Source organism: Scardinius erythrophthalmus (genome assembly GCF_964197995.2).
Source record: "Scardinius erythrophthalmus genome assembly, chromosome: 4".
In the NCBI taxonomy this organism is placed as follows: Eukaryota; Metazoa; Chordata; class Actinopteri; order Cypriniformes; family Leuciscidae; genus Scardinius; species Scardinius erythrophthalmus.
This window is the reverse complement of record NC_138224.1, coordinates 9,892,420-9,908,001: the sequence shown is the minus strand read 5'-3', so window position 1 is coordinate 9,908,001 and position 15,582 is coordinate 9,892,420. Positions and strand designations below refer to the sequence as shown.

The 15,582-nt window shown below is 36.6% G+C and overlaps 2 protein-coding genes across 5 annotated transcripts in view; one reads left to right on the top strand and one right to left on the bottom strand.

Moving 5' to 3' along the window:
• The window catches only part of tmem178bb (transmembrane protein 178Bb), a 118,304-nt gene that overhangs the window by 71,742 nt on the left and 30,980 nt on the right, over positions 1-15,582 (bottom strand). For 3 of the 4 annotated variants that reach the window (XM_081362681.1, XM_081362682.1, XM_081362683.1), the window contains one exon: positions 8,321-8,964. In XM_081362681.1, the coding sequence (XP_081218807.1) occupies positions 8,321-8,702 (382 nt within the window). In that variant the 5' untranslated portion in view covers positions 8,703-8,964. Of the gene's footprint in view, positions 1-8,320; positions 8,965-10,302; positions 10,713-15,582 lie in introns of those variants that run through there. The other variant, XM_081362684.1, reaches the window with a different exon arrangement.
• On the top strand, positions 12,597-14,073 carry mrps33 (mitochondrial ribosomal protein S33). The gene is made up of 3 exons (XM_081362733.1): positions 12,597-13,198; positions 13,467-13,687; positions 13,782-14,073. The coding sequence occupies exons 2-3, from the start codon at positions 13,473-13,475 to the stop codon at positions 13,885-13,887; spliced, it is 321 nt and encodes a 106-aa protein (XP_081218859.1). The 5' UTR covers positions 12,597-13,198; positions 13,467-13,472; the 3' UTR covers positions 13,888-14,073.

Genomic DNA, 15,582 nt, shown 5'->3' with positions numbered 1-15,582 from the left:
GTCACTCACAGCGTAAAACACCTTAACGCGGCTCAAGCGCTCCACGGGGCGAGTTGAGACACCTCGCACGCCCTTCACACGCTCGGCCCAAGAAGCAGAAGCAGCTGTGTGATTCCTCCGTGTGCCATAATTCTTGCTTTGTCGGCTTCCTGAAAGCTGTCATTCAACCCGGCAGCTGCGCTGGACGTGGTTCTCATTAGAATCGGCCTGCTCTCTCCCACAGAGCTTTTAACAAGCGTCTTGTCTTTCTCGGGCCTGAATGGATTGCTGATTGGTGTCATTGCACCGTGAGCTGAACCCAACTGAAGTCCAGCCCTTCTGATGAACCATTGATCAAACGAGAGGATGTGAGGAAGAGGGGATGAGAAAGAGGAAGGGCGTCCACCAGGAGGAGGGAGGGCTTATACATCAGATATCAGGTCTGGATTCCAGCTTTCACTCAATCGACCCTATTTAGACTCATAGCCCATAACAGGAAGTAAAGACTGAGCGGCGCAAAAACACTTTCTTAATCAGTATTTTTATCTGCACATCCCTTAAACAAGATAGATTTACTGGAGAATACAAAGATATTAAAACCTTCTAAAGCATCTAATATGTAAATTTAGAGAATGTGTTTGTTGTGTTGCTTGCAGTTTATTCATTTGTGGATGTTTTATGGTTTTATATTGTTTTTAGCATAAATTCCACAAGATTTACTAAAGTTTGTGCTTCAAAATGCTTTGCCTGCAGGGTATTAAAAACAAAATCAAGATTATTTGAAAACAACAAGTCTTATTAATAATCCTATTATTTTAAAGAGTTTTGCTTCTCAAGCAAATTCATCTTGCTTTAATGATGATTTAAGGGCATTTTGTTTACTGGTAAATAAAATACTTAAGAAAATGAAGATTATGATAAATTGATTGTGTGCACATAGAGATTAAAGATTAATTATAGTTTTCTCAGCCTATTAAGTTAGAAAAAAATACACTATTAACCTTTTGCTGACTTCTTAGTGTAAACGTACTAGTGTTTGCTGTCATCCTGTTTGGTATGTTAAAAGTAACGGTACTTTGATACCAAGTCGATGCTACAAATATTTATACAGTATCTGTAGTACCTGGAGATGTCTGTCTTTAATATTATTATCAAATGAAAATATTGAGGGGGGAGGGGGGACATGTCACTCCTCTTATTTTTAATATGACTGGTTACTTGATTAATTACTTGAAACACTTGAAGAAATAACATGTTTGGAAAATACTTTAATAAATAAATATTTTACTTTTTAAATAGAGGTTATGTTCGATAGCATATTAGTTTTAAAACTGATAAAAGGATAAAAAATCACTAGTATTGGTATCAACAACTGAAATGGTCTCTTGACCAGACAACTGCTAAGTGAGTAAAGGTTTAGGTTACCGCAACTTTGTTTATCATATTCAAATGACCTATTTTGCATTGCCAAGATAAGGTTTCATTCATTTTAAATAGCCAAATAGGCAAAAATAATTATTTGCATTTTAATTGTCATATTATACATCTATATGCATGAGATTGGCCTAGATTTTTTTCAGATTTTAAACGGCACCAAGGCTTTTCGCTTTGGCATTGACCCTCTCATATTGAGTGAAGATCATCCGGTGTTTATCACACTCTCCCAAATTCAATGACAAACTAATGAGCAACTGAATGGATCAATGTCTATCTCACCATTTCAAATGCATTACTTGTCTTATGGCTCAGCTTACAAAGATTCCCTACGATTGATCTGCTCCAAAAGAACATTTCCCACAGACAGCAAATCCAAAACTAGCAACTAAACACCACAGAGATGATTTGGCGGTGAAACAGCAGCAGAAAGTGATTTGGAAAAATTGAGCCGTTCTTGATGACTTCTGTAAAAGGAAACTCCAAATACTGTAGAGGACGTGAATGACGAGGGAGTAAAACACATCTTTTTGGTCATTCTTTTACCTCACTCCTTCCTTCACTTCACTGCAGTGTGCAATCCTTTGGTGGTGAAATCATCAGCACTCCATTTTCAGGAGACTAATCTGCGTGCCAGAATATAAATTGGGCTGCAAGAAGGAGTGAGACGAATCGAACGAGGGGGGAGGGGCGAGTGTCATTTCCTCTTGACTAACAGCCCTCGCCATTTATTCTTTATCCCTCCACTTCTGCTTGTAATTGCACAAAGCAGTCACATTCATCTGACTGGAAATTTTACCAACAGTTCCACTGCAATTCTCTCACATCTGTTGTCTGTCTTTCAGGTGCAGCATTACTACTGGTAGCGTCTCAGCTGCCTCCAACCATCCTCCTCCAGTTCCCTGCGTGGCAACCCCCACGCCTCCGCTTTGTTCACCTCGCAGGGCTGATTGTGAGAAGGAGACCTGTGCCAGGCTTCATCAGGGAAAACAGAAAGACAAACAACAGGGCTCACAATGACTTGAGGTCACGCAGCATTCACCGATATCAATTCTGCGGTGTGGTGCCAAGTGAAACGGCCACATTCATCAGTCCCGACGAAACACAGACGGGCTGTCAGCTCAATATTAGAAGCAGGGCTTGTGCTTTCTAGCATTCAGGGACAAATTATAACAGCCCTACAGCAGTGTGACAGGAAAATAATTATACGTTTTAATTAGGGAGAAGTATTCTGGTGGCTTATTTCCAGAGTGATTTCCAGGCATGGTTCTAAAATAACAGATTTATCGAGGAACCGTTTTAAAGTCAGGTGAAATGTGACGCTGACTTGTTTGCTTTTTTTTCGGGAAATGAGTGGATTGTAAAAAGTAGGCAATAGAGATTATATACCAGAATTTGCCAGATGTTTGGAGAGGGTTAAAATAAAAGCAAAAGGGCTTAATGAGCACCTGAAAGGGAAAGACTTTCAGAGGCGGAGCAAGTCCTGTTTAGATGAAAGACAAAAAAAGAATTACGTTGACTAATGTGCACGGATGAATTGTGCATAATAAGACTAGGAATGTGAATTAAGAAAGTAAAAAAGGATAAATTTTGATTTCATGATCATCTTAAATGGTTTTCAAACCATGTGATTTAATGTTTAGATAGAAGCTGTCTCATTTCGAAGGCTGCGTCTTGCATTTGTCAGCCACATACGTCATTGAGGTTGCCTCATTTCAGTAAAGTAACCATTACATTCCATATAAGTCATATAGAAATTACAACTATATTATAATGGTTACTTTTATGAAATGAGTCATCCTTGATGGCGTATGTGGCCAACAAATACAACCTCCAACAGAGGCAGCCTTTGAAATAAGACACAGCTAGAGACTTTTTGCGCAGAGTTCACTTATCAGTAAATGAAACAAAATTAACATCTTTTAAATGGCTTACTTATTATTTTTGCAAATTAACCTATTCAAAAACGTATTAAATAAAAGTCTGAAAACTTAGAGGGCATTTACATGACACCAACTTTTTATGTGTTTTGGCCATTCATTTACACAACAATGGTGTTTTGGGGGCCTGAAAAGGCAAACATTTGAAAACCGGTTTCAACGTTTTTGAAAACTATACTGTTATCGTCAAAGCATGAATTTGTGAAAAAACTGATGTCATGCGAATGCGTACCCTGAATGTTGCATTTTGGGATGTTAAAAAATAGCCTTGAATGGAGAAATGAGCATTTCTGAAGAATATTTAGGCTAGTCTTTTAGCTGAAACCCCCCAAACTGTCTCCGATTAGTGCACACACTCCATGCAAAACTCCGAAGCAAAAGCATGTTAAATCATTGAAGAACCATGTGACATCTCCCAGAGGTCAGAGATCTTTCATGGTGAGATGAAAAAATGTCGATATCTGCCGACGTAGTAGCCAATGATCACATTAGCATAATTTCAAACAGGAGGGGGAAAAGTAATATAACACACGCTGTTATCAAGCAGTGCGCTATTTTCAAGTCTGTCATATCTTAAATGCACAATTGTACGTCTTATTCGAACTAAGTGAGAAATATTCTCCCCGCACTAATGAAGGTGCTTTACACACTTTGAGGCCAAATCATAATCTGCTGGTCGTGGGCTGAGTCCAAGCACTCTGTCAAGTTGCATTTCACTATACGGATATATGTTGGAAATGAAAGCCATAACAGAAAATGAAAAGGGAGGTTATTGGATACCTCATTTATTTCAGCGTGGTTCCTCCAAAGATCTTGAATGCCTCCTGGCCTTGAAAATTACTGAACGCTTTATAGAAAGTCACACCCAATTTCTGTGATATAATATGCCTTGGAATAAAATCATTGTAAGAGGAAATGCAAAGCAATAAAAACTCCATTGCACAGTCTATTCCTTGTTCCCAAGAGATGTACCCAGCATCCCACCCCAACACCTGTGTATTTGATTAGTGTCAGCGCCCGAGTCCCAGTGCGGCTTACTGTTTGAACTGTGAAGGTGTGGCGTCTTCCTCCCATGGCATCCAATTTAAACACTGAAAACAAGGAAGCCAGATCCTTTGAGAACTCAAGTACAATCCAATCCTTGTCTTCGCTCTAGCTGCTAAGCAAGAATGGATTTGGAGGGCCCTTCTTATAATAAGGTGAGATTTAATGTCCAAATGTGCAAAATAAAGTCTCAATTGAGATCTAAAGGTTACACTGGCTCGGTCCGTAATCCGTTTTTTGCTGCTAACTGCATATGTGTTGCGGTGTTTCTCATCTCTATTCTCTCCCTACCGTTGGATTTGCCTGTATTAATGGTGGGAGGTTGGATCTCACTCTCTTGTCGCTGTGATTGTGTTCCAGGTCTAAAATGTCTTCATCATCCCTGATGGGTGTCCCTCTGGGAGGCAGGGACAGATGGTGGACAATGAGATGGGTTGGCTGTTTCTGCATGATCTCACCCTCCTCTCACACTCTCACTCAGATAGACTTTCTCAATTTTCCACAAACTCCAGATGCCGCCATCTTTCGCATCATTTCCTATTTCTTGTCATCCTTTCCATTGCGCAGGTTTGTCTTTCTACAAACTACTAACATAAACCATTTCCTCTGTGCTGCAATATGCTGCTACAATGTGAAATCTTCCAGAATAATACCAGTGATATAAGTAACATTCTAGCATGGTGCTAATCAATTCTTAAAGGTGAACTGTCATTTCTACACAAATCACACACTCCCGGGGTTCTGCAAAACCCGAGCAACTGCTGTTGTGAGAATAAGACTGCTATAAAGAATTTTTTTTTTTTTCAACAAAAAATTATATTTAAATAATTGAACGAAATATTCAAACATTTAGTATATTATTATTATTATTATTATTTTTACAATAAACGCATTTTTAATTATAGTTTTATACTGACTAAAACTACTAATTTCAGTCACCAAAAATGACATTTTAGTTGACAGTAAAGTGCAAAATTAAACAAAATATTCAAATATTTCATGAATTAATTTCTCCATCAACGTTTAACAAAAAACAACATATGAAAACTTTTTTAAAATGTGCATTAGTTTTTCATTGTGTTTTAGTGCATTATGAGAAGGTTCACAATATGTGACTAATATTTTCTAATATGTATATGTATATGTATATGTGTGTGTGTGTGTGCATTTTTCGTCTCGTCTGTGTCAATCGACATTTTTTTAACAAAATTAACTGGAATCATCCTTCGAATGGCTTACTTTTAGTTATCTTTGCTAGTTAAGATGGAGTCTGTGAAAGGGTTTTAATTTAAATTCCCACAAAAAATACAATAGCAAGATTAAATGGAGCATTTTTCATTCCCAATGAATGACTTCAAGTTTTGACCCCTTATCTGTGCACTACTGCTTTGCTCTCTCATTCATCATTCTATTCCTCCTTCTCCCTCCCAAGAGAGGATCCTGGGTAGAGACAGAGAATAAGCTTCCTCTGAGAGATGGGCAATGCCATTATGAGCACAGTCAGCACATTTCATAAAATGATGTGCTTGCAACCCAGATAATGATATGAATAATCATTAAAAAAGAAATGTAACGGTGGCATTCACACATTTATTTATAAAGACGCATGGCTTGGCTATTGACAAATATTTGCCAAACAAAGCACGCAAAGATAAAGAAACAGCTGTTTATCTGAACAATACATGTTTTCAACAAAAAACTAGGGCTGTCAATAGATTAATCGCGATTAATCGCATCCAAAATAAAAGTTTGTGTTTACATAATATATGTGTGTGTACTGTGTATAATTATTTTGTATATATAAATACACACACATGCATGTATATATTTAAGAAATATTTGCATACATATACTGTATATATTTATATATAATTTATATTATATATAAATATAATTTTTTGATATAAAAATTACAAATTTTTCTTAAATATATACAAGCATGTGTGTGTATTTATATATACAAATTTAATTATACACAGTACACAAACATATATTATTAAAACACAAACTTTTATTTTGGATGCGATTAATCGCGATTAATCTTTTGACAGCCCTACAAAAAACAAAACAGTCAGCTAATGATTCTTCACTTCGGACACACAGGCAAACTGCTACTTGCATCATCACCCATCGCCCAAGGTGAATGGCAGAGATGGTGTAGAATAACACTGCATTATTCTATCAATGCAACCCCCACCTCAAATCAGCACGCAGTATGTGGCTGGCAGGTGCCCCAGAGAGTTAAATGAGCTTTTGCTGATGGTGCAATACACAATCGGCTGGTACTGCACACAGTCATAACACACAGCACTACAGGGGCACCTCTTCACCACAAAATCCCTGTTACATAATCGCACACACACACACACACATTAGGCACAGGTACCAGCGGAGGTGACACGATTCGTATAAGCAGAATTAAGCTTGTTTTTATTTTAGAGGGCATTTTGTGCTGCTACTTTCCCAGAACATGCGCACATTTGCAGACAGAGGTTAGCGTGTAACCGGAGAGTATGCGACTCTCAGCAACTCTGGGCCTATTGTTTTGGTGTAACTTGACTGAAGCACAACCTACAGTGTTTGGGCTGACATAGTTTGAGGCTCGGGATATATTTATAGACATCCTTGTGTGTGTGTGTGTGTGTGTGTGTGTGTGTGTGTGTGTGTGTGTGTGTGTGTGTGTGTGTGTGTGTGTGTGTGTGTGTGTGTGTGTGTGTGTGTGTGTGTGTGTGTGTAGCTATTAATATATTCATTACATAAGCCTCTAACCATTGAGGAGTAAATTAACTTAGTTTGGTGGAAGATAATAAGTCCCATAATGTGAGACTAGCCATAGGGTTTTGCACCTTCATATGCAAAGGACTCATCACTCATCACAGCTAATACATGAGTGGTGAACTCTGTTACAGATTATTTGTGTCTGCGCACATGAATGGGACAGAATTGCCTATGGGCCTCCAGTTTAGAAGGCTGACATCAATTTGTTTATGTCAAGAGTTTATGGATGAAAATGTTTCAGTGTTTTAGCAAATCTTGCACTGCAAAGAGATATGCAATAGATTTGCTGTTTCTGAAAGTAGTACATGTGCTTGCTGGGTATAGTGCTAAAGTTTCATACTTTCAGGCTGCCACTTTATATTGGCTGGCTATGGATGGATGGTCAAAATAAATGCGACACAGTTCAGAATGCAAATATTACAATGACATCATCACAGCTGTTGCATTTTTAATGCTGAATATTCAAATATATTTGATTCACTCAGTGTACATCAATGGAAAAGTTTAAAACTTTAGTCTCAAATTTGTATAAAAAATAGAGATCAGCAGATATTGTTTTTTTTTATGACCAATACAGATACAGATATTTTTGTAAATAATTTTTATCAAGTGAACGATAATACGCAAAACTGATTTTTTTTTTTTATTTCTTTAAACAAAAAAGCAAATAACTAGTTTTTATTTTATTTTATTTTGTAGAATATACATAATGACTATAAACCAATATAACCATTAAAATAATAACAACTATATTGTAGGTTCTCTGGGTTAACCGATAATTAATTAACACTTTTTTTATGTAACAATTATTATTGTTGTTGTTGTTGTTGTTGTTGTTGGATTAAAGTATGGCTGTTATGTAAAATGTTGCTTGGTTAATTATCGGTTGACCCCATCATTGAATTATGTAGAAAATTGTGAATATATGATAAAAATATCGGTGAAACAGCCTACACTGTTTATAAATTAGACAGCAGAACTAGAAGTTTGAAGAAGACTGAATTAATAGTTTTAATGTTGGGGTTTCAGAATAAACCTTGACCAGAATGTTATCGGTACACTGCTGCCTTGCAAACACTCTAATAATAATATGATATCACGCGTCTGCCTTTCACATTGATAGACACAAAACATCACTGTCCTACCTTTTCGAATGAAGTCCTCGATATCTTGATCAAATCCAAGCCGATGGCATTTGCTCCACAGCCCCATGTTGGTGGAGTTATACTGCCTGCTGCACTCATCGGCGGCGCTCATGGCGAACAGCTGCCGTCTGTTCCGCGCCAGCAGCAGCTTCTCCTCCCAGTGGTCCAGGCGCGAGCGGCTCGCCCGCAGAGGGAGGCTGTTGTTGGGGATGTAAATAAAGCCCGGGTCCTTCCGGCGGCTGGAGAAACTTCGGCACCTCTCTCGGTACCTCCGGGCGTCCGTCTCGTACCAGTGGTCGGAGCACATAGCCACTGCCAGCATCCCGAGCGCGCAGAGGGACAGAGACAGACCGGCGTAGAGCAGCAACTTCCCAGCAGCCATGCTCGCGTTCGCTCAGAGCCGCGTCAGCACCACAACAGCTTGGAGAGCTCCTCGACGTGCACCCGCATCCCGCCGGGCACGCGGACTGAGAGAACTGATATCAGTCGGTGCAGTGGAATCTGTTTCTATTGAAGACCTCGAGCTGAAGCCCGACAGAAAATATAAGCCTTATTTAAGGTCCATGCGTAGCCCTTCCCATCCAATAACAGTGATGAAACCAGACAAGACGATTCAGTCAGATCCTCGTTCACACGAACCAAGCCTTAAAAAAAGCAGAGGAAGATTTTTTTTTAACCATGGTTATTATAGCTGCATTAAAGCCAGAATGCCATTCATTTTGGGTTTAGATTTGAACCCCTCCAAAGGAAGTCAGAAAAGGTGTGTGTGGATATTCAACTATATACGTTTCAATCGTGTTCGCAAACGTTTCAGTAACCACAAAAGTTAGATTATAAGTTTGTCAGAGCGCGGGATTTCATCTGTGGCCAAACAGGCGCTAGATAAATCGCGGTAACCTAGCAACAGTTACGCGTTTTCTGTTGCAAGCATCTAAAAATGATGGATGTCAGGCTATTTGTCGTCATTATAAATTGACATCACAAATACAGCCTAACAGACAATGTAGGGGGTCTAATTGTTTTCGTAAGTCTTTTGCATAGCTAATTGTCGATTCGTTAACTGTGCTAGTGGTCAAATGACAATATGCCTTACTGGAGAGCTATGCGTTGCTCTAAAAATGTCTTTAAGAAGTCGACCAATGATGAACAAGTGCTTTTGAATCATTTAAAAAAGAACCGAGTCATTCGTTCGGGAATCGGACTAGTTCACGTTTTCAGTTCACAAAAAAGAACCAGCTCATAAAGAGTCATTAGTTCGGGAGTTGGACTCCGTTTTTGATATGCTAGCCTACTTAATGTTTTAATTCACTAGAAAGAACCAGCTCTTAAGGGTGATTCTCGGACTGTAGGCTACTGGTCGTGCGAAGATTCGGTAAATTCAGCGAATATTAGTAGGCTAATGCGGGAAACTGTCTGTTAGAGTATTTTAGTTCCGTTCACATTGGCGGAAGAATAGCCTAATTAACGAAGTAATTATTTTAATATTAATGACGGTAATTGCTGAAGGACCGTTAAAAGAACAGAAATGGATGAAAACGGTTCGGTTCCGGTATTAAATGGGCTAAAACCGGTTCTGAATAAGAACAGGTTTTCGGTTCCCAACCCTTCCCATCCCATTTTGCTTGGCGCTGACAGAGTATAGATTTTTGCTGTCCGGTTTATGTTACATATCTATTTCATAGAAATGCACAGTCGCGCGGCAGTCAGGTTTATTTTCTCATAGGCTACATTCTCTCTGTAGGATGCATTGAACAAAACATTTATCACATTGCTGACTGTTAAAGAGAAATGTAGCCTATTAAGATGACTCGACATTACTTAAATTAACTTAGCGTTATTTAAATCGAATTTATAGTAAGCTAATTGCGATCAGAATAGTAGATAATTTATGTAAAGGAATGTTTAAGAATAATACATCTATTGCATCCATTGCACGGGCCCCGTTTATAAGACTGATCAAGTGAATTAAATTCCGCACTCACCCCAATTAAAACTGACAAAACGGGTTCACTCCAATCCAATAATGCATCTCCAGACCATTTTGCGTTTGCAGTGACTGTATGATACGGTAGGCTATATGCTGATATTCACTGCCAAATAATCCTATTCAACAGCGACACGCGTTTATAAATGCTCTGCGCAGGAAATATCAAACCGTTCAACGACGCCGCATCTCAAAAGCTTCACGTTTAGACGAGTCTATCGATATCAGAACATTTGACGGATTGTGCATCCTCCTCCTCGGACAATATGGTCTCAACATCATCCGTGCATGTTGCCTCTGTCTGAGAAAAACAGCGGTGATGTCATGCTGTCAATATGTGATGTTCATTGTTTATTAAAGCGGCTTCTTAAAGGAGTCGCACTACTGCTCTTGGTTCCGTGTCGAACTGTAACTGGAGTCGCCTTGTTGGCATTCACTCTAGGATTTACACTTACTGAAGTAAACTAGTGTCTTTCATGAATAAATAATCAAAGGTTGCAGAATCTTTCATTTTGTCATTCTGCATCACCAGCGCTATAAAATGATACTACACCAGACCAAAAGCCTTCCATAAAGGTTTGTTATTTGAAACCACTATGCACTGTCCAGAACCAACAGCAGTCAGGTATATTGCTGAATAATGAATGAGAGTGGTGGCATCTGTTTGAGCAGTCCGAGAGGCCCTTGTACACGCGTTTTCTTTTTTATTGGATTGCCACAGCTTTCGGATAATGTTGGGACTCTCGTGTTCTTTATATTTGTGTGTGGGTGTATGTAAACGAGACTGATATATATATATATATATATATATATATATATATATATATATATATATATATATATATATATATATATATATATATATAGTGGCCTGCTAAATGTAATTTTCCATTATAACTGCATCTTTACTAACGTATAGCCTCATATATATATATATATATATATATATATATATATATATATATATAAACGAGTCTATCAATATATACTGAACAATTAAAACTGCATCTTTACTAACGTATAGCCTCATATATATATATATATATATATATATATATATATATATATATATATATATATATATATATATAAGTACATTTAGACAACTTAACTTAGTGATTGCTATCAGGATGTGCAGAGACTTTCAACCAGGATAACAAAAAAAATGTATGGAACAAATCGCCTACCTTTAACTAATGAGACCTTATTTGTAAAGTTTTCTTTCTAAATCAACATGCAATAAAGTGAACAAAAGAGAATATTATTTGCATTAGAATATGACAAACAAATATACGTATATGAAACATGAAATTTTAGATGTTTTGCATTTAAAAGTAAGATATTTCAGTGAAAACAATGTCAGGTATATGTCCTTCTAATCTAGAAGTGAACAGAACTGAGGAAAACTTTAAGTGGATCTTTACACCATGTTCTTGGCAGATATTGAATGTGACATAATTTTGCTAAATGGGTCTGAAACTGCATAATATTGACTTGCATTGGATTGACTATTATGTTATATTCAAAGATGTCTTTTCTTTATTGAATTCTGTTAGGCTGTAATTGTCTCTGGAACAGTATGAATGACAGCTTGACAGCTAAATTTTAATTACATTTTAAGGGAGGCAAAGTTTGTTTGGAACTTATTTGTAGCTAACAGTGAAAACTGAACAATGTAATCTAAAAAATGCAGCCGATACACAAGGCAATTTGTCTTGTGCTATTTGAGGATGTGTTATCTTGTTCCTTTTTTTGTCCCCAGAATTGTGTTAATAGATACATCCATTGGAAGGAAAAGAAAAACGTGATTGTCATGCTAATCCAGAGAGCTGTCCATCAATTTATTTATTTATTTATGTATCTCGGCTTCAGTGCTTCTTTCTTTTTTAATGTCTTTAATGTATATATATCGCCATCTAGTGAACAAATATATCACAGCAAATCTAGTGTGCGTCACACAAGACTTGACTGGTTTAATAATAATGATTTTAAATGATTTCCGATACATTTAAAATAAAATCATAATTTTATTGAATTGTCCAATAACCTCGTGCTCAATATTTCACATTGTTGTTAACAACTTGTTAACGCATTTAATGCTATATTCGTGTTAAATTGAAATAAATATGAAAAAAGTGTATTTTAAATCATTCAATTATTACGTAACATAATCATAAACTATGTAAATATGTAAAGCCGTTACCAAGACAGAACTTTTATCCCGTCAAATATTCGCATACGGAATGATTTCGCAGGAGTACGACTTCCTGTGACGTACGAGACATTTTCCTCAGTAAAAGAGGATGCCAAAACAAAACAAACACACACAAAAACAAAAAACGCTAAAAAGGTATTTCGACTCTATTAAAACGTTATATTTAGCTGTGTTAAGATTAAGTCACGAACATAGACTGTCACGAATCACTGACTGAATACACGAAATCTCATTTATTTTGTAATGAAGTATATCGTCAACGGCCAGGTCCTTTAAGCCGTAGTTTTTACAAATAAAGAAAGAAATCTGTAGCACCATTAAGTCTTATTATTACAGAAAGATATTCTCATTAGCTTTTATAATATTTAACTCGGGGAAATTAGAAGTGAGTAAAATGAATGTTACTTGATATATTGAATGACATATCACATACTGTTTTAAAGGACCTTTGAGACGGTAGAATAGGAGGAAGTGATTGACCTGCTCCGCGCATGCTCATCTTTTATGTTCCCCAATGTGTGTTTGAGCGCATGAAGGTTGAACTGTCAACTAACCATAAACGAGTATTTAAACTAGTTATTGAATTTGTCTGTATTGGTAAGTATCTAATGTCCACATGCCGTTACAATAAAGGAACCTTTTTGGACCTCACCTGCTTCTTTCGGGATTTTAATAAAGGGTAAGCAAACAATATTTGGATCAATTATCTGCCAGGTGTCTACAAAACAATTGCAGCCTCTTTAATAAAATACACTCATGTATTTAAAGATATGGTATCTATCTATCTATCTATCTATCTATCTATCTATCTATCTATCTATCTATCTATCTATCTATCTATCTATCTATCTATCTATATCTATCTATCTATCTATCTATCTATCTATCTCCATTAATGCATGCATGTGTCATTTAACTAATGCATTTATCTGTGTGTTCTCTGTTAGGTGAAGATGGCTGGTCTTTCTAGCTATGCCCTGCGCATGGCCCGTCTGAGCGCCCGAATATTTGGAGATGTGTCACGTCACACAGATTCCAAGTCTATGAAAGTGGTTGGGTTTTTTAAAGAGCCCCCTCCGGCCCAGAGAAAAGAAGTGTATGACTGGTACCCCCCGCACAAGATTTACTATTCAATGACCCAGAAGCTCAGATATTTGGGGCTTTTCAGGTAGGCTCTGGCATAATATTATAGTGCACATATGAACATTTTATCTTCTAATTCTTCTGTTTTTGTTGATGACATTTTTCTGGTAACGTTTTAGGGATGAGCACCAGGATTTCAAGGAGGAAATGAGACGCTTGAGGAAACTGCGGGGGAAAGGAAAACCTAAGAAGGGTGAAGGGAAGAGAGCCACAAAGAAGAAGTAGACCAACACATTTCAGCTATTTATGAACGGACACTTGAGAATCTGATGAAGAAACTGAGCTATACCTGTATGGACAATGGGACATTGTTTATAACAGTGGCCACGTTATATTAGCAGAGATTGTGGTGAAAAACAAAAAACAGAAACATGACATCTGTGATGGAAATTAAATATGATTTTTTTTGTACATTTTGCCTTCATTTAGCCTTATTTTAAAAAAAAAATTTGACATGGTTTTGATTTTGCTTTTCTGCAGAGTGTTGCCAGTTTTCCATAATGGAACATCCTCAGATTGCCTAACCAACACATTTAGGTTTGTCTTTCTAAGACTACACTGAAAGAAAATAATTAGAAAATTCTGAAAGGGATAATAAACTATTAGCGCTCAAGTATTTTTGAATTTATTTTAATTTTAAATGATGGATGGTTGAAATGCCATTGAGTAGCATGAAAAGACAATTCAGATTATGGACTGTTATAAAGAGAGAAAAGCACATTCCTAGATGACATACATGCATAAATGATATAAAATCATTTATATTACAATGTTACATTTGTGCCCACAAATCAATACACCATATATTGTAATTGACCCATAATGGAAATTATGCATTTATTTAGCAACAACGTTGATTGTGGATGACATGCCATTTTGTGAACCCGTCTATATTCGGAAACCCCCCACCCCCAAAATGATAAAATTGCATCTTAAAAAAATCTTCCTCCAAGAATCACAGGCACAAGAGGGTCATCAGTTCCTTAATCACTCAAATATTCTTGTGCAACAGATTAAGTTCCTATTTTCTGGTTTATTCTGTCAAACGTATTAAGTTTCATTTATATAGAGGCTTTATAAAGCTCAAGGAGACTTTACATTAGAATATACACAATAGACAGTTGTAGGCGTACATAAAAAAGATGATGATACTGCATAAACAAAACAGTAATGCTATTCAAATACTACGATGTATCACGAATAACAATGAGAAAATGTTTTTGGCTAGATAATTATGTAATTTTTTTTACAAAGTAGGCTACCCATGCTTAACTCTGAAAAGCCTGACATGAAATTATAGTCAGAAAAAAATCTAAGTTTTGTAATGGACCAGTTTAGTTTACATTGTCTAAAAGTTTAAATATATGCATTACAGCTTTGTTTTGTATCATTTGACACATCAGACTTTTATAAACCATGATATAGTGAGAATATGGAGCTTTCACTCAAGGAGAAAACCTCAGTTTTTTTCTTAGGATCAAACTAAACAAAAATATGCCATTTCATGCAGCTGTTGAACTATGTCTTCATATAAAATTCTGATTTCATCAAATCAAAAAATGTTGTACATCAATTAGATTTGTACAACAGTATAGCAAACTACTTACATTATATGCATATAAATATCAGTTGTTACTCTCTATCTCCCAGTCTTATTAAAGATGGTATTTAAATGCTTAGTTTTATGATCAATGCTTTGTAGTTTTAAATGTGGCAGGCAAAACATAATGTAATGCAATACAATGATGATTGAGAGATACAAATACATATTTCTCAATAGCCTGTTGTATCATATTTGATACTTGTATTTTCTTTAAAACGATATAAGAATAATGAGATGAAGCTAAAGTTATTCTTATGTTTAATTTATATACTAAAATATATTGTATTTACTAAAAAAGTGTAGAAGACTGAACAACA

Bases quoted from the DNA above. Each gene is read 5' to 3' on its own strand.
- mrps33 (XM_081362733.1), top strand. From the start codon at position 13,473: ATGGCTGGTCTTTCTAGCTATGCCCTGCGCATGGCCCGTCTGAGCGCC. The intron at 13,688-13,781 runs GTAGGCTCTGGC...GTAACGTTTTAG, and splicing joins AGATATTTGGGGCTTTTCAG to GGATGAGCACCAGGATTTCA.